Here is a 19,234-nt window from a genome sequence, read left to right as displayed (position 1 = left end):
AGAGCATCTTAAAGCACTGAAACAATGCATGTGGCCTTTATACAATCATGAACCCATATTAGCATAAACTGGGCTCAACAATGCCATTGATTCAAATGCAAATGTGGCCAACTTTACAGCGTGTGTCGGTAAAAATTCAGATCGTGTAGCGCCAATACATGTTATAATTAGTGGCGCAATGGAGATTTCTGATGCGGAGATGGAACGGAATTATATAATTAATTGAATCCAAACCTAATAACGCCACTATTTGTAGATGAGATTTTCAGCAAATAACAGAAGGTAGGTTGAAAAAAACAAATCTGAAAGTGAATGCCAAACAGCAAAATTCTGTGATTCAGTCGGTCAAAATAAATGTGGTAAAAATGTGGTAGTGGATTTGATATGAATTTTCTTGTGTGTAGGCCACAGCCCAGATGGAGGAGAGATTGCTGGAAATTGTTACCCACTGTTCTCCAGACAGCTCCCTCCCGCTGGCTGATGGGGTGTTGGGTTTCATCCAACACCAGTTGGTCGAGTTGGTCCGTGACTGTTTGGAGAAGTCCCAGAAAGGTCTGGTTACATCTCGCTACTTTGCTGAACTGCAGGAGAAGTTGGAAAAGCTGCTTCATGAGGTGAGGGTGCTGGGGGATTTGAGCAGGGGCTCTAATAAAAAAGGTAGAAGTATTGAGCTTAAACAATACAGTGTACCCAATGCATAAACGGAACTAATGAGCTCCTACATGTGATTGGCTGACACTGAATAGGATGCAGTCAGGCCATTGCTCAGTAATTACCTGATAGCTAAAATGCTCATGATGCTTTGTCTTCTCAAAGTTGTCAATGATGGCTTGAAACTACAGCATTTTTAATAAATTGTCTACTACGGCATTTCTTGTTTTTTTTTTGCATGTTAAAGGGCAGAAACGCCATGGTAGACCCACTGTTTTTAGATGCACATTAAATTGATTAACTTGCTAAGGATAAACATTTGCATGCACTACTCAACTGTTCTATTGGCATTGGTATTTTTTCAAATAACATAGCATCTAACAAAAATGCATTCACCAGTATTCATATTTCTTGCAGTGGCTTGTTAACAACAGAACAATTTTAAAAGAATTGATAAGAATCATTCATTCTATTCATTCACTAATTTGTTCTTCTATATAATCTGTTTCTTAACACGCCAAATTGAATTGCGAATAAAATACTGAATATATTTAATGCTGTGTAAGAGAAGACATAGAAAACTGTTATGACTACTGTCAAGGGATTAATTTTGTTTTAATATGGTTGTGACATTTTCCATAATTGCCAGTTTTCAAAACGTTTTTTTAATGCTTTATAAATTTAAATTAATCGTTGACGTTTTGTTATTTTAATGCATTTTCTTCATACCTTCATCATAAGTTTTTTTTTCCCCCCGCTGGATGGTTCTGAAGGCAATGATAGGTTTTGACTGAAAAGGAAGAAATATTCATTATAAAACGCTCAGATTCTGACTAGAGATGTGGAAGAAATTCTATTTCAGATTGATGCAGATGACAGCCATCCAAATATTTGTTTTGACATGACGCATTTGAGACAGCATCTGACTTTTTTTTTTTTTTTTTTTTTTAGTGCTGTACTCATCTGCTTGGAACACATTGTGTACCCCTCCTTTTTTTACGTTTTTTGTTGTTGTTTTAAAGTAAAACACAGGAAAATGATGTGTTATTGTTTATTTAGCTATTCCACCATTTTTCACTCTTGTTATATAGTATTGCCATGCGGTGTTTTCGACTTTGATTGCTTAGTCATTCAGTGTAAAGCAATGTATAAATAAACCTGACATTTTTCTGTCCTTTCTCCCCTGCTGTTTTTCAGGCCTACGACCGCTCGGAAAGTGAAGAGTTGACTGTCATCATCCAGCTCGTGAGGAAAATACTGATCATAATCTCTCGGCCGGCTCGCCTGCTCGAGTGTCTGGTAAGCAGAAGCGGAGAATGTTCTTTTCCTAATTGAAATTTACACATCTGCCTGAAACAGAATGAAGTGAGCTCATCTTGTAACAAAAAAACCCAAAATGCTATATGTCCATATGTGAATTCATTTTGCTTTCAGAAATATTATTATGGCAATTTGATGCGTATTCACAAGTAAATGAATCATTTACATTTAAACTTATTTATGCTTTGAATTGATGAGATGGTCTTTTTTTTTTTTTTTTGTTCTTTTTGCAGGAGTTTGATCCAGAAGAGTTCTACCACTTGCTTGAGGCAGCAGAAGATCACGCCAAAGTCGGCCAGGGAATAAAATCGGACATCCCTCGATACATCATCAACCAGCTGGGTTTGACGAGAAATCCTTTAGAAGGTAAAGAATTTCTTCCAGGCAAATAGTTGAAGCTCATTAATTGGCACAGAAATGTGTCCCTGGTTTTGCTTGGATTTGTGCTTTTATTTTAAGCTTTCTAGGTCTGCAACAGCAACTTTAATACATGTGAATAGTTCACTGAAAAATGTTTTCAGTGTGTTGCCATGGCAATAAGAAAATCACGGAGGTCATTTTCTTAAATAATTGGTACAGCATGGGCCTGGAGGACACTGCAAGTATGACACGTACACCATTGGGCACAGGTTATTTGCTTTAATTTTTTTTTTTGTTCCTGTAGAAATGGTGCAGCTTCAGCAGTACGATTGCAGTCCGTCAGTGTCCATTGAACCTGATGTTGAGGTGATGTATCATCAAGTCTTCCTAGTATGTGTGATGTATCATCAAGTCATCCTATTACGTGTGATGTATCTGTGTCAATTATTGTAGCCTTCGATTGAAAATAAGGAATTTTGTGTTTAGAGAAGGGATGTCCAGATCTGGACATTTGACAGACTACTTGGGTTAAACCACTGCTTTCCCAATCATATAAAGGGTTTTGTATTATTTTGTATGTAAGATACTTTTTTTCTGTCCTTAATAAGTTGCCAATGTATTGGATCAGGACTCGTTTTGGACAGATCCTCAAAATTAGGTGACATGGACTGGTGGAAAAAAACAAAAAAACAAATAAGTGATTGGGACATCCCTATTTTAAATGTAGTGATCTACAAATATGAAAAAGGCAATTATAGTTGCTGTTAATCTTAACATCAGTTTAAATTTGATGTCAACAAGTTAAAAATGTGCTTTGTAGGTTAATTTTGCCGGATTTTGCTTGCTCAGTTTGGTTTCGGGTGCTTCACTTGCTTATGTTTCTGCTTTCACCGTAGAATAAAACCCCACAGGCAGTGACCCCAACACGACGGAAACCTCTTGAGAGTGATTTTGAGACCATTAAACTCATCAGCAATGGGGCTTATGGGTAAGCGGAAAGTTCCATTGTTTCTGCTTCCTGCTTTTCCTCTTAAAAATCTGTTCCATTTCTCTTTTCCTTGTAAAACTGAAAGATTTTGTATCGCCATTGTCAACTGGCATTAGAGTGCATCCATGTGTTCATTATGTAAATATCTAGTGTGTTTCCAATCTTTACTGAGCCGAGGCAGGAATTTTACAAAGAAAGCTCGTGGCGCACAACCAAACGCAAATGTCAGAAGTCATGAATACTGAAATAATTTGCAGATTTACCCTGTCAACATGAAATGAAAGAAATGATGTAATCTTTGTGGAGAGAAGCCTGATGTGGAACATGTGATGTTTGACAGGGCTGTGTATTTGGTCCGCCACAAGGAGACGCGCCAGCGGTTTGCCATGAAAAAAATAAATCGTCAAAACCTTGTCTTGAGGAACCAGATTCAGCAGGCGTTTGTGGAGAGAGACATCTTGACTTTTGCAGAGAACCCCTTTGTTGTATCCATGTTCTGCTCTTTCGAAACGAGACGCCACCTCTGCATGGTCATGGAGTATGTGGAGGGTAAGACGAAAGCTGACAAAATGCCTGCTTAGGTTCTGGCTGTCCTCGTCTAACAATTCTTGCCATGTAACAATATATTGTCAGTTACAGTTTTGGCATTATTTTCCAATTTTTCTCAGGTGGTGATTGTGCCAACTTGCTGAAGAACATGGGACCACTACCTGTAGAAATGACAAGAATGTATTTTGCCGAAACCGTGCTGGCTCTGGAGTACCTTCACAATTACGGCATAGTGCATCGAGACCTCAAACCTGACAAGTGAGAACTGAGAAGAAATGCTTTGTTGATTCTTTCCAAGAAAATCACTTACCTGCAGAACTATCCAGCCATGACATCAATAACAGTTTTACAATAATGTAACCCTTTCTGTACTAACAATCACAGTCAAACATCATCCATTGAAAGCAAAATATTTTCATTTCTGCAACCAAACCAACAGCCCAAAATAAGTTTGATGCTACACTGGTCTGTAATGGCGTTGATCAGTGTCAGCTCCATGGCAACTAGATCACCATAATATTGTCGGACCAGCTCAGAAACCCTTTTTGTATGGGTACTGCACTTTGATCGCGCCAAACTAGATATGCAACTCAACAAATATTGGACAATTAGCAGATTATTCACTCACGATGCAACAATAATAGGCAGTATAAAGGTGTGCCTTCTGGAGTGAGTGTCACTTATTCCAGAAACCCTCTTGAAACAATTGACCGCATTATTATATAGGTTTAGAAACCCATAAACCATTTGCATTAGTATTCACACTACCGCGTCATTAAAAAGCAGCTACCATATCAACAAGTGAACATCGACACCTACAAGACAATTCTTTGTAATTGTAGTCTTTGTGTTCTTCCTCCTAACAGTTTGTTGATCACATCCATGGGTCACATCAAGTTAACGGACTTTGGCCTGTCAAAAATTGGCCTGATGAACATGACCACCAACCTTTATGAAGGTCACATTGAGAAAGATACTAGAGAGTTTGTTGACAAACAGGTGAGACTGTCACGTTTGAGACATCTTTTTTTCATGTTCTAAATGCCTGGTGGTGGTTTGCCCTTGCAGGTGTGTGGTACTCCAGAATACATTGCCCCAGAGGTGATTCTCAGGCAGGGATACGGGAAACCAGTTGATTGGTGGGCAATGGGAATTATCCTCTATGAGTTCCTGGTCGGCTGTGTTCCGTTCTTTGGTGACACCCCAGAGGAGCTTTTTGGCCAAGTTGTCAGTGGTGAGAAGATTCTATTTTTTTTTTCCATCTCTTTTTTTTCCAGGCCCATGCAATGTTTGTGCATGTGCAGAAAGTCATCATCGAGTGTGACTGTGGGAATTATGAAGGACAGATCTTAAAGTAGGCTTTGAAATGTATGTATTTTGACAGCAGTCCAAAACTTTTCTGACACAACATGTGTCACGACATGAGGAACAATTGCATGCTGTTCCCCTGGTTCGCAGAAGATACATTTAAACTATGTGTAAACTGTTACCCTTAATATAACAGAGTAATATGTATAACTTAATAAATTGAGACCAGATAATTCCCATAGTATTCTTAATTTTTGGGACATTATTTATATTGCTGTTCTGTTTTCTAAATTAAAATATGTGGCTTGGCTTATTAAAGGTTGGCAAATACTGTTTGATGTGATGTTTTTTTTAGGTAGCTAAATAAAATCTTTAAATAAAATGAAAGCAATTCCTTTAATCCATTATTTTTGCCACGTATTTAAGTCCACCGGGAAAGCTCACTACGAAACAGATCGATTGCCTATGCCTGTAGGTGTAATGTTTGTCTGGTTGATTAATTTGCGACGGAAGTTTCTTAACTCTCCAGTATAAGATTTGATTATAACAGATATCTTGTGACAATTCACACTTGTAAACATAATATGTAATTTCATAAGATGCTATTCAGAGTATCAAATAAGATGCTTGGTCCTCTGAGCTGCTCTGTGTCACCAACACAGATTTCCTTCATGGTTCACTGATTGCATAATTGAAAACACTGAATGTCTCTCTAAATCAACTGTTGAAATTGTTGATTAGTCTACTTAAAATTGCAATTACAGAATTTAATTGTTTGTCTTTATTGAAATGATTTTAATTTGTCATAAAACAATTTCATCATCTTCATATCTACCTTTGAATCAAACTAAAATTTGAAAAGGCCACCTTGCCATTTGCTGGTTTTACAGTTGCTTGCTGTTGCCTTTACATGTAATTTACAAAAATATGACATGTTTGTCAGATGAATGGAGGACGGGACAAAAAAAAACGAATTTTAAAATGTATTCATCTTTACTGTGATTTACAGATGATATCATTTGGCCTGAAGGAGACGATGCTTTACCGATCGACGCTCAGGATATGATTACCCATCTTTTGAAACAAAGCCCCTTAGAAAGACTGGGAACTGGTACTCCTGATTTTTCTGCTATACATAAAAGACTGTATTTGAACTTTTTGGCTCAACGACCAAAATGCTGATGTCATTCTGCTATTGAAGGTGGGGCCTCTGAGGTCAAACAACACCCATTCTTTGTGGGCTTGGACTGGAATGGACTACTACGACAAAAAGCAGAATTCATCCCTCAGCTTGATGCAGAAGATGATACAAGCTATTTTGACAGTAAACCACATTTGAAATCATATGAAAGATTTTTGAAACGAGAGCTTGTTTGAGGATGCGTGAACAGCAACATGTTTTGCATGTTTTCAGCTCGATCCGAGCGCTATCATCATCTGGCGTCTGATGAGGATGAGGAAACCAATGATGAAGAGTCTTCACTGGAAATCAGGCAGTTTGCCTCATGGTCTCATCGTTTCAGCAAGGTAATGAATCTGTTGAAAGAGCATTGGAGAGATGAAAGTCTTCATAATAGAAATGTTTACTGCTTTTGGCTTCAACAACAAACAAACTGTGTGATTGTGTGAATATACAGTATATGTGCATGTATAAAATGTATGTTTGTGTGTGTTGCCTTTTTTCAGGTTTACAGCAGCACAGAACATTTGGCTACTCCATCCAATTTGAGCTTCTCATCTGATCGCAGTCACAGTGAGGATAAAGAGGACCGCACTGATGCTGGAGTGCTTAGTCCCTCCACGGGGCCAGCAGAGGGCATCTTGGAGCCCAGACACCCAGCACGCATGGCCAGGTACAAGCTTTCTTAGACTTACAATGTAGTATGTGTAAAAAAAAAAAATGTTTTTCGTTTTGCAATGTTTTTACCTTTTTCTTAACTCGAGATGAAGTAATATATTTTTAGTTAATTAGAAGTCAACTTCACATGTAGTATCACATGAATGTAGTCTGCTTTGGAAAAATAATCTTACATCTTTTGAATTTGTTTTTGTCACGCAACATGAAATAATATTTACCGTAATTTTCTTACTTAACATAATTACCGTAACGGTACAGACGAGAGGGAGAATGCCAGTTGGCAAACCACATGCAGGAATATTCCTAAAACGGAGAGGTTATGATGTCTCCAACTGATTCAATTAAGACTGGCAAGGTATAGAGCTGTGTGCATCGGTTAGAGAACACAAAGTATTCAATTTGACTCCTTTATTGATTGTGGTTTAGGCATTAACACACAATCATAATCTTGGTGGAACATCGATGTTGCACAACTTTGGGTATTTATGGCAAAATGAACTCGAGCTGCATTGCGATGAGAAGGATAAACAACAGCTTTGAACCATTCACAGTTACACTGGCGCTGCTTTCACCAAACGCTCACAATGTGGTAAATCTGAAACACACTTAACCCACAATAAATACATAACTTACGGCTATGGACACAAGAAAATATGAATAGTTTGGGAAGATGTGATTTATTCTGTTTTGATAGTCATTGTTACATTGTTAACACAATGTTGGTGCATCTTACAGTATATATGGTAACATAGAAAATACGAATTATATATACAATACAGAATTTGACCCTAAAATTTAGGGTGAGTCTTATATATGGGTGCATCTTATATTTGGGGAATTACAGTAATAATTCAAGACGTGAAATTCAAATTAGCACTTTGAGCACCATTGACAATATAGGATGTCAGTGGAAACACCACGGTGTGCCATCGATTTTTTTTGGGGGGGGTAGTGAATAGGTTTGTGAAAATAAAAATAAACACAAAGTGTACTGTCTGAATGCTTGAAATTTATGGGCAGGTTCACCCTCTCTAATTTTTTTTTTAATTGCTGGGATTAAAAGTTACAGTAATTGCTTAATCAAAAGAAAAACATAGCTCAAAACACACACTTGTCATGCATGGCACATGGGGCAACAATTTGTAAAAACGGTCCAACTTCGTATTTGTTAAAAATGTTTGCGTTGGAAAACCCGTGCAGAATTTTCCATGACTGGCTTCTGCCGACTAACGGGATCTATTCTCTTGCATGCAAAATAATTTTTTCGAATGATGCACCGATAAATCACAACCATATTCTTACATTCTGAAGAACTAATTCCATTACGTTTTAGCAAAAACAAACCCAAAAAGCATTCTATAGCATTTCATGAACCTGTCTAACCGGTATTTGGGTTTTTGTAGCCTTTGCCCCCGAGCATCACCCAACTCCTCCCAGTCAGAGAGAAGCACCAGTCCCCTGGTGATGAGCAGCACCCACAGCCTGGAGATGACACCCCGCTTTGCTGTCTCAACAGATGACGAGGGTAATTACAAAGGAGAATCTTGCGCCAGCACAGCTCAGCTTTGTTGATAGGCCAGCCGCATAACTTGTTCTCTTTCTTGCAGCCGAGGTTGTCGTTTCCAAACTTCGGAGGATCAGGATCCGCAGCAACAGCACAGGCGCCAAACACTCATCCCCCAAAGAGCCAGCTGGCCCACGCCGCTTTGGTAACCAACTGGAGACACCGGACAGACAGAGGCTTCCATGTGGAGGCAAAGTTCCCAAATCTGCCTCTGTTTCAGCTCTGTCGCTCATCATTACCACAGGTGAAAAGAAAACAGAATCTTGGTCCAGTAGGTGTAAGAAGGACAGATTTAATAACAAGATTTATTTTTGCTCATCTGTAATCTCATTTTTTTGTTTTTGCTTACGACAGATGACTCCCCCAGCGGTCTCCAACCCAGTCCCATCTCCCCAAGGTCACTGTCCTCCAACCCCTCCTCTCGCGACTCTTCCCCCAGTCGGGATCTGTCCTTCAGTCCCGGTAGTCTTAAGCCGCCCATCATCGTTCACACTTCAGGCAAGAAGTATGGCTTCACAATGCAGGCCATCCGCGTCTACATGGGCGACAGCGACGTCTACACGGTGCATCACATGGTGTCGGTGGGTGCACTCTCAAGACTCTCAATGGCCGCTCAGACTAGTTGGGGATTCAAACTTTTGAAGTTATCATCTTTGTCACACTTACTCTGTACTCTGTATTTGCAACAGAGCGTGGATGAGGGAAGTCCAGCCTACCAGGCAGGATTACGTACTGGAGATCTCATCACTCACGTGAACGGAGAGTCTGTCCAAGGCTTGGTTCACACCGAGATGATTGAACTTCTGTTGAAGGTAGAATGCAACTTTACTGATGAACCATAGCTGGAGAGATACGCTTTGAAATACCAAACTACACTTACATTATTTAACATTTTAATGTGTCCCTACAAGTGAAGAGATTGCACTCATTTTATGAATGATCTTTGATTGTATGTAAAACACACACTTTATATAGGCCACACAATAAGATGAAACACAAATATTCAATGGCCAAATAGTCATGATTAGGGATGGGCGAGTGGTATTTATTTATTGGGTACTTGAGACTGCTGTCGATATTAGCCGCTGATACTTTTTATGAAAAAAAATCTGACGGTATATCGTCCTTGGTAGGAGTTGGCGCAATATTGCAGAAGTTTGACACTGTTAAATCTTCATCTGCATCAAGAGAAAAGGTTGTGTTTGGTCATTCGAGGTACTAGAGGTGTCAATACCAGAATGTACTAAGCATGAATTCTCGTACTGGTATCGGTCTGAAAACTGGATGTATCAAATATCCGTAAAGTCTACAGATACCATTTACAAGTAGATAGATAGATTCAGTGTTGGTTCTGTGACCTGACCTGTAAATTAAGTTAATGAAAAAAGAGATCGGCAAAGAAAGTACAGCTTTTTCACCGTCGTGGTCATAAAAAAAATAAAATAAAAAATAAACGGCAGATTAACTACATTCAGTTCAAGCATCACATATTTGTCCTTTGTTTTAGGTAATGTCCACACTCAATGTTCCTAAACTAAGAACAAAATCCACAATACAAATGATATACCGTTATATTGTATTTGGGTTTTAATTGTATCTATGATATAACATTGCTATACGCTCTAAATGTATGACAGTACTATATTGACTTTAATGAGTACAAAACACTTGATCGTGTTGAATGGAAGCAAAAACAAAAGTCCCGGCTTTTATATTTTTTATGATGTAACTGTATAAAGCCCACACCAGTTAGCATTTTTAATCTCACTTTTTCTCTGTTGTTCAATGACGTTTACAGAATGGCAGCAAGGTGGCGCTCCAGACAATAGCGCTTGAGAACACGTCCATCAAAGTTGGTCCAGCTCGGAAGACCAAACACAAAGGAAAGATGGCCCGTCGCAGCAAGAGGAGCAGGAGGAGAGACAACTATGATCGGTGAGGTTTGGCCTCCTTTTAAAGCATACAGCTATTATACTTCAATATGGTATGCATAATTATACTATTAGTGTTCAATATTTTTGGTACATTTGGAGAATTCGTGTATATTTATCAACCATTACACAGCATACTATAATTAAGTATCAGTAAAATGTAGTCCCGAGAAAAAAGTCGACCAAACCGGTTAAGTCAATTTTCAAAATACGTAGAATGACTATAGCTGCCCCCAAACTATGCTGGAGTCTTGTTTGCGTCAACCATTTTCTGCATGGACCTTTCTTACAGACTCATGGTGTGCTGCATTGGCGGCAAGGGAGGAAGCCTCATTCATGTATGCCAAGTGACTGATGCGATTCGTGTGCTTAAAAACACTGATTTAGTAGTCAGCAGATTTTAATTAAAGACAATATTGGCACTTGGGGCTTCACAAAATAAAGGAAAGAACTTTTTATGTATTATGCAAAAACTATAACTGGTCTCTAAATCGTGCCTCGGTTTTAGGTGCTCAGATTTACTCAGTAGGGGGCAGTCAAGAGCAAAACGTGCCCAGTCTGCTCATCACGTAGAAGAACAGGAAGTTATTGACCTCATAGTAGCTAACAGGCGGCTCCGCTCCCAAGTTTACTTGTGGAATATTGTTGTAAAAGCATATATATAGAAGATAATGTTATATCTGCTCACTGAAACTTATTCAATTTGAGTGTAAAAATAAAAAAATCCACTCGCCGTCAACCTTAAAAGATAATTTTTTAAAAATCGGGGTGGGGTAATCTTTTGATTATTTGATGGAATCATTGATAGAATAATTGATTTTAAAAAGATTCAGGAGTTGCCCCTAAATTAAAAAAGACCTCAAATGTCTGATTGATTATCAAAAATGGTTATTGATGAATGTGATTATCGATTATTGTCGCTTGTAGCTCTTAGTTTAAAATATAGTCAAAAGTTGAAAAAGGCTTTGCTCATGCAACACTTCTCCCTTTGCTGGACTCTTTGTCTTTTCGTAGGAGACGCAGCATCTTGAAGAAATTATCAAAGCAAAGCACCGTGATGCACAGTAGTCGCAGCTTCTCGTCCGGGCTCCACCACTCCGTTTCCTCGAGTGAGAGTCTTCCGGGGTCCCCGACCCACAGCCTCTCTCCAGGCCCCTCCACGCCCTGCCGAAGCCCTGCGCCTGACCATCCGGCTTTTGGTAAATGTGCTGTTTAACTCGAATACAGTTGTAAAAGGAAGAAAGGATGTCGATTTAAAGCATTTAAAACTTAATTATGGGTTGCGAGAAGGCATTTACATGGTATTAAGTACTGATTGGAAAATGAAGCTTTATGAACCACTTCTGATTTTTTTTTTTTTACTCCTTTAGATGGTGCTTGCGGTTTAAAGATAAAAGCTATTGCAATTGAAACGTATTATAGGGCCCATATCGTGATATTTTCCACAGTTAAATACAGTAAGTGTTCTGCAGTAAGGATTCATGTTTGCATTGTCGCACGTACGTTAACAAAGTACAGTACATGTGTATTAACACAAGCAATAAAGTGCAAAAATATATTGTCCAAAACAAACAAACAAACAAAAACTGCAATATTCAGAACAAGTACGGTATATGAACACAATACTGGAAAACGCAAAACCATGGTCCAAATACTATACTTTTTATAAAATAAGTAATGGTAGTCAGTGAATGAAGAAGCCAAAAACAGGCGTTTTACTGCCAGCAAAGAAAAATGGAGAGAGAACACACAGTAACACCCAGTCCCCTTGAGAATCACTACACATTACAGCAGTTCAGAGTGAATTATAGGCTACAACCTTGAACATGTACTTCCAAACACACAATTTCACCAATACACTACTGTAAAACTTTGTAACTATTGGATGAAACGTTGCTGTTTACTTGATGGACTCAGTACAAAAGCTGCCCTCTCCCAATGAAACCGAAAGTAAAAAATGTGAATGCCTCCTCGGATAAGGTGGGCGCGTATGGGGTATGGGGGCAATGTTGAGGCGGTACGAGGGACTATTAGCTTCCTATTGCCTCTCGCAAGCCATTTTTATCTGTTCGGACAGGGCCAGTGCTAAGAGCGCAGAATAAGCAAAAGATTCTAAGAAATTCATCAATGAAGAAAAATAACACTTTGGGGGTGTTTAGGGTGAGGAAGAAACATAGTTAAGATCCCCCAAATGGGCCCTATAAATTAAACCAAGCGTGTCATCTAGAAGACCCCAAAAATATAAAAAGTGGTGCATGAGGCTTCATTTTTCCGTCACTAGTATTAAACGTAACGCAAGAATGTCTGAGTTTCCTGTCTGCTTCCCAGATAACTCTCCTCAGAGCACGTCTCCGTGTTCCAGTTCTCCCAGTTCCCCCGCCGCACACATCCGGCCCAGCTCTCTCCACGGTTTGGGCTCCAAGCTGAGCACACAGCGTTACACCAAGGTGGGCCGGCGGAAGTCAACCAGCAACATCCCGCCTTCACCCCTCGCCTGCTCCTCATCCTCCGCGCAGCCGCTTTCTCCGCAGCGCTCCCCCTCACCTCTGCCGGGCTTCGCCAAAACACTTCACCCTTTCCACGGCAAAACCCTTTCACCGCCAACCATCGTCCGGCACGTCGTACGGCCCCGCAGTGCAGAACCCCCTCGATCGCCCCTCCTCAAGAGGGTCCAGTCAGCTGAAAAACTATCCGGAATGTACCACGCCGATAAGAAGTCATACACCCCCCGCAGGCACACCCTGGAAGTGCCCTTCTACAGTGAAGGGGAATTGCACGTCGATTCCGAAGCAGAGGGGACCACGGTCGGCTCTCACCAGGGGGCGGACCACTCCAGACTCTGCAGCTACATGGGCGGCCAAAGAATTTGGGACTCGGGGCCGGAGCGATCAGAGCAGCTGGTCGTGATGCGAAAGCTCAACCTCTCGGAGCGCCGCGACTCCTTTAAAAAGCAGGAAGCCGTGCAGGAGGTGAGCTTTGACGAGCCGGAGGAGAAGACGAGCGCCACGCCCGCCCCGGGCCCTCAACAAACGCACGGCCAGAAGCAGCCGCAGCACAGGACCACTTGGCTGGCCCGGGCCGGATCGCAAAACGGCGAGGAGGTGGAGCCGCAGGTGCCCACGGTGAGGAGGTTCACCCTGGTGCCCCAGATCGCCGTGCAGGGCTCGACGGAGAGCGAGGAACAGGACGAGTGGGAGCCGTGCTCGGACGGGGAGGAGGCCCAGCAGGAGCTCACCGTTACGTCGTCCCGCCCGCAGGTGGACCCCGTTCACCATGAGAGCGGCTGTCGGGAAGAGGACGCATCCACTTCCACTCAAGTTGAACCATCAGATGAGAAGGCCCAGTGCGAGCAGGAGACGACACAACGAGCACATGCAAAAAAGTGACAGCTCACCCTGCGCTGAGGGAAGATGTGGCCGATTTTACTTGAATTTTGTACTGTACGTATTTGCTTTGTGGACCGTATTTATTACCATTGTAAAGCATGGTGCGTCATTAAGCGGAAGGGAGGGAGGTTCGCAACGGTTGAACAGCCAAGGCTCAACTTTTTGTATCCTTGACTGGATGTTTTTTGTTTTTCTTTTGTTTTTGCTTTTTATAAATGTCTATTTTTTAATAAACTGCTGTGGTACCAAGTCATTTGATGATGCCGGGAATTGTTGTTGGACCAAACTGTGTTAGAAGTTGTTTTAGATGTTACATTGTTCAATCATGTATTTTTCCTCCCCATAAACCTTTTTATTGACCTTAAGCTTCCATTCGTAACACCTGTCCTAACGCCCAGGATTTTGACCTGGTATCCACACTGTGGATAAGTTGTCTGTGCATACGTAAGGTACGGCAGACTTGTCCCTTTTGCTGCTTTGCTTTGGACTCAACAGCATTACTTGTCCACATTAGACTGCACAACCAAATGCAGAAAGACTGGAAAACTTTTTAAAGTGTAAACGAGCTTTACTTGTCCTCATTAGACTGCACAATCAAATGCAAAAAGACTGGAAAACTTTACAATCTTACACTTGTTAACGCTGATTAGTAAAACGGGAGAATTCCTGAGTGTATTTGCCTGCGAAGACAACAGTAAAAGAATGTAAATGACCTTAGTCACTTCTTTTGTATGTTTCTTGAGCAGAAGTCGCACCGACAGTTAACAAACTGACCATGTTCTTGTAATGTGAATTCATGGTCATAGCATTGTTTTGCGTATGTAAAATCAGTCCATGAAGTCCTGTACTGAAAGGCATATCCTTAGAATAAGATCATCTGTGCTGTTTGCTATCCACGCGTCATGTGTTTGGCACTAACAATCTCCGAAAGCCAAATCAAGTCCTCGTCTTCTTTGCGACTGCGAGTCCTTGCTGAAAACGTTCTTTTGTTCGACAAGTAATACGACAAGTGTCGCTTTTGGATCCTCACACAAGCACGTGTGAGCCACCTCACCTGTTCCTAATTTGTGTATAAAGTTTACAGCAAGGGTGGATGATGTACTAATGTATTGAGACGTTGTTTTTTTGTACTTTCAGACGAATGTGGAAGGGAAATAGAAATGTTAAATCTGCAACCAGGGCTTGTTTAAACATTTTTGTATTTGTAATGTATGTAAATAAGTGTTTATTTTCATAAGGTTTGAAGATGTTAAAAGATGACAAGTTACACAAGGAGTTTGCCATGAGGAACGTTGCCTGTAATTCAGAGCAGTTTCTCATGATTTGCTCTTAATGTTACTCTCCACCTCCCTTCACATATAATGGTGTACTTCAGTCTGAATAGATTTAATGAATCACCTGATGAGCGTACTCCGCACCAAAGTCTAACGCACCACGTTTTTGTTTTCATTTTTATTGGAAAGATTCATTCTTTCTCCTCATTGCAAACCTTATGATTTGTGCGTGCATGTGTGACGGAATGTGTACAACAAACCTGATGTATTGTGCAGATTTTGACTCTTGGCTTCAAGATGAAATGACCCTTTCATACCTTAAATGAAAAAGTAACAGATGTTTTGCAATTGTTTTTGCCTTTTTTTCGAATACAGGAAGCTACATGCAAAATCAACACGCTAAATGTTTTGTGATCAGTTTACAGGCGCTTATAGCAATGCCATATTTTTGTAATGACTGGTTGATTTCTGGATTGGATGTGCTGTTTTATATTTTAAAGCCATAGTACGTATAGGCCCTATGCATCGCATTTGGCTTTGGATAGAATAGCAAATCAAACTGTTTAGTTGATCCAGAAAGAGGTTATGAAGTTAGCTTTCTCGAGGTATTGGTTCCAAAGGAGGCCTCTCAAAACAGTAATGCAATGACAGCCATCGAATCGGACAAAAGTAATGGGACACAATAGTGGAATATTCTATTCATGTTCATCTCCCAGTTAATTTGCTCTTAATTTGAAAAGAGATTATTTTTCTGGCACAACTTTACAGAGGCTAGCTTATACCTGCACAAATCCTGTTAAACTCACGTACTTCCTGAAATTAAAGACTGTAGACATGTTGAAAAAAAATATTCTCCCTAAACATTCGTTCATGAGAATGTCAAGTAAAAAAAAAACAATCTTTACATTATCTTCTGTACCCACTGTTTAAAACATGGTATTCAGATTGATATTGAGTTTGTGGAAAACAATTTGACCAGAATTTTTTTTTTTTTTTAATCCATCCTGTGGCTGTCAACAACAACAGTAATGGCAACACTTACCCAACCAAACTGATGTCATGGAAGTTGGAGGTCAAAAAAAATCTTTTTTTAGGGCAAATTGGCACACTGTTGTAAATGTGCGCGTTTTCTCCTGTGGACTCCTGTTCAATGCATGCTGCATGAAACAAGCACACATCTGTAATACTTGATTGCATGGTATATTGGCTGTGTTGCCCAGTACTGTGTATTCTTGTCAAAAAATTAAATTTGTACCTCTCTTCGAGCAAACTGTTGTACCCTTTATTTATTTTAGGCTTTAGAAATTTTAGTCGGGTCCATACAAACTTACTAGAACACCTTAAAATGTGGATTTTTAGACCTTTCTTTAAAAAAAGTATGCAAATATGTCTTCAGTATTTAATGAGATAACTATTGAACTCAATCTGTCATCTGTAGGCATATTTTATTCTGCTTCCACTCCAAAAGGTAGATACCTCGGTAGTATCTTTGTAAATCACTATAACAAAATTTAGCAATGAGTTATCTCATGTTCTAATCAATTTGCTTTTAACTTGAAAAGAAAGCTGTACTTTTCCTGTGCCATCATTACAAAACTTTTCAATCAATCAAATTTTATTTGTATAGCCCTAAATCACCGAAGTCTTAAAGGGCTTCACAGATGAAAAGAGATCATGTGGAGACCTCTTTCGAAAAAAAGAAGTCGTACAGAGACGCCTTTTCAGTGTAAGGTACACAACAGCATCCCCTGTCAAAGCTTCCACCAAACTTTTAACTTGGTTTGCTGATATCTGCAGATATCCGGTTAAAATCTCACCTACCCCCTGGTGTATTCACGTACATGTATGTGTGCACATGTATCCTCATTTCATTTGAGAACCACCATACAAGTACAGGCTATTTTTCTGTTGTAGTACCATAACTAACCTCTGGGAGGTATAATCCACTGCTGAAGTTTAAAAACGTATTTTTATTGTTATTATTGTATATTATATTATTATTATTTATTATTATTATTATTATTATTATTATTATTATTATTATTATTATTATTATTATTATTATTATTGTTATTAGCAGGTGCAGCCGCGAAGGTGTGTAGTGCAGGATCCGAGCCGCATGGTGTCAGAAGAGTGCTAATAAAATAATTTACTAAACAGAAGAAGAAGCGTGTCCTTCACAACAGCAAACATGGCGACCGCCACTAAAATTATTCAAAGGCTTCGAAATTTTCTATCAGGGGTACGTACGTAATTGAAATATAGGCTCATGATGAATACGAGACAGGACTGTCGAAATGAATAGAATGTTAAAATGCACTGATATATGTTGTTTGAGAGCTTTAATCAGGCTGTAAATGAAGGTCTGTGCCAGCCAAGTTTTATGAGGTGACAACAAAAAATGTTTTGTATTTTCCCAGCGTGACCTTCAAAGTAAACTCCAGCTGCGATATGACGAGATAGCAAAGAGGTGAGTTTATGAATTTGGTGAAACTCCCAGCCATGAAGCATTCAGCTTTTGTGCAGAGTTGCAGACAAGTGCCATCGCTACCAGACTCGCGAAAAGTAAATCGTAATCAATTTCTACTATGAAGAATGTACAAATGAGCTTTTTTTTTTCTTACGGTATGCTTACGGTACTATGATGATTTACTATTATTAATAACCATTCACCAGTTATTCCTGATGTCCATGGCAAATTCAACTACACTAGACTGTAACTCTGAATCACTTTACTGCTGCATTAGCCATACTTGAGGATATTTGTGTGTATATGCTATGTATTATTGACTTTGCTTTTCCTACAGGACACAGCCACCGCCTAAACTGGCTGTTGGGCCAAGCCACAAATTTGCAGACAATTACTACTTCACCAGAGATGGACGCAGAGAATCCATGCCCCCCACAGTTGTCATGTCCCCACAGAAGGCACTCACCGCTGGGAGGTAAACATTAACATTCAGAACATTTAAATAATTAATCTCTTTACTCAGCACACAGGCAATTATTTTAATTTCATTTAAGTCCTTCAAGAGGAATTTCAACTGCAATATAGAAGAAGTCATTTAAGAACTAAAGACAGAATAATATTGAATGCATATCAATGTATATCAATGCATAGCAATGTGAAACACCAGAAGTACTTATATTAAGATTTATTCTGACTTCAACAACCTCATGAGGATCAGTCAGCAAAAGCGGACAGGCCGTATAGTTGCCAGGTCTGTTTTAAAAAAAGCCAGACAAGTCACTGTGTGTCTCTATTTGTTGTCTTCCAGCCAAGCTGCTACACAAGCAAAGCTTCCAGTGACTCCTGGTGCAGCGTACAAGGAACCAGAGCTCTCTACCGACCAGCCGTACCTCTGAGCTTGAATAAGAAAAAAACATTTCAAGCGTTTTCGACTCATCTGCTCCCCAGAAGTCCTGCAGACATTGCCTGTTTCTCATGCTTGTACATTAGAAATGTAATAAATAAACCTGATTTAATGTTTTCATTTGTCCCAGTTTGGTATAACTGTTTTGTTGCTTTTGTATTGTCATCCACTGTTTCCACCAGACTTTACTGTGTGCGCAGCACAGATCAGGTTTAGGATTCATGACATTTCAACTGAAATTGAACTATAATTTTCGGGCATCCCCAGTAGATGAAGCTGGTTCACGCAAATTTTTAATTCACTTGTTTAGTATGAATGGTAGTGTATATTTGCAGACAGAAGAAAATGCAAATATGTAATCTTTTGACATGTTTTGTCGTTTGACTTGAACAGTTTTATATTCATGACACCTATAGTGAATTATACTCAACAGAAACGTATGTATCCTGGGAAAAAAACAAAAACAAATATGGGTTCAGGTCATTATGCACCGAAAGTTAGAGGCGAAAAGCCAAATAGAACATGAATATTTGTCTCCAAGACATACTTTGTGGACATATTAGAGTGTGCTCTCAGAATACAAGGACACATTTTGCAAGTTAATGACGTAGTCTATAAACATAAACTACAAGTACTATATATAAAAATACTGAAAATGTCTCGAGCACATC

General features: G+C 39.6%; 2 protein-coding genes across 4 annotated transcripts in view; both read left to right on the top strand.

Annotated features, from left to right (window-relative positions):
• LOC148417088 (microtubule-associated serine/threonine-protein kinase 3-like) overlaps positions 1-16,459 on the top strand; it is a 41,056-nt gene extending 24,597 nt beyond the window's left edge. For all 3 annotated transcript variants that reach the window (XM_088424839.1, XM_088424838.1, XM_088424840.1), the window contains 20 exons: positions 405-614; positions 1,849-1,950; positions 2,205-2,337; positions 2,636-2,697; positions 3,228-3,319; positions 3,660-3,868; positions 3,988-4,126; positions 4,735-4,867; positions 4,937-5,102; positions 6,186-6,287; positions 6,378-6,500; positions 6,591-6,703; positions 6,863-7,029; positions 8,438-8,559; positions 8,642-8,842; positions 8,953-9,179; positions 9,288-9,410; positions 10,397-10,533; positions 11,544-11,728; positions 12,858-16,459. In XM_088424839.1, coding sequence (XP_088280965.1) covers positions 405-614; positions 1,849-1,950; positions 2,205-2,337; positions 2,636-2,697; positions 3,228-3,319; positions 3,660-3,868; positions 3,988-4,126; positions 4,735-4,867; positions 4,937-5,102; positions 6,186-6,287; positions 6,378-6,500; positions 6,591-6,703; positions 6,863-7,029; positions 8,438-8,559; positions 8,642-8,842; positions 8,953-9,179; positions 9,288-9,410; positions 10,397-10,533; positions 11,544-11,728; positions 12,858-13,915 — 3,804 coding nt within the window. In that variant the 3' untranslated portion in view covers positions 13,916-16,459. The remainder of the gene's footprint in view (positions 1-404; positions 615-1,848; positions 1,951-2,204; positions 2,338-2,635; positions 2,698-3,227; positions 3,320-3,659; positions 3,869-3,987; positions 4,127-4,734; positions 4,868-4,936; positions 5,103-6,185; positions 6,288-6,377; positions 6,501-6,590; positions 6,704-6,862; positions 7,030-8,437; positions 8,560-8,641; positions 8,843-8,952; positions 9,180-9,287; positions 9,411-10,396; positions 10,534-11,543; positions 11,729-12,857) is intronic.
• An 895-nt stretch (positions 16,460-17,354) lies between these two features.
• Positions 17,355-18,679, top strand: ndufa7 (NADH:ubiquinone oxidoreductase subunit A7). Its single transcript, XM_088424856.1, has 4 exons — positions 17,355-17,431; positions 17,610-17,659; positions 17,997-18,134; positions 18,468-18,679. Exons 1-4 carry the CDS (start codon positions 17,381-17,383, stop codon positions 18,553-18,555), a joined length of 327 nt encoding a protein of 108 aa, XP_088280982.1. The 5' UTR covers positions 17,355-17,380; the 3' UTR covers positions 18,556-18,679.
• The last annotated feature ends 555 nt before the right edge of the window (positions 18,680-19,234 follow it).

The sequence above is a fragment of the Hippichthys cyanospilos genome, chromosome 10 (assembly GCF_059441005.1).
Source record: "Hippichthys cyanospilos isolate Australia breed blue-spotted pipefish chromosome 10, RoL_Hcya_1.0, whole genome shotgun sequence".
Classification (NCBI taxonomy): domain Eukaryota; kingdom Metazoa; phylum Chordata; class Actinopteri; order Syngnathiformes; family Syngnathidae; genus Hippichthys; species Hippichthys cyanospilos.
The sequence above is the reverse complement of the archived record's forward strand: the minus strand, read 5'-3'. Positions and strand labels throughout refer to the sequence as shown.

Excerpts from the sequence above, each read along its gene's own strand:
- ndufa7 (XM_088424856.1), top strand. The coding sequence starts at position 17,381 with ATGGCGACCGCCACTAAAATTATTCAAAGGCTTCGAAATTTTCTATCA. Across the intron at positions 17,660-17,996 it reads TATGACGAGATAGCAAAGAG|GACACAGCCACCGCCTAAAC; the intron begins GTGAGTTTATGA and ends CTTTTCCTACAG. Across the intron at positions 18,135-18,467 it reads AAGGCACTCACCGCTGGGAG|CCAAGCTGCTACACAAGCAA; the intron begins GTAAACATTAAC and ends GTTGTCTTCCAG.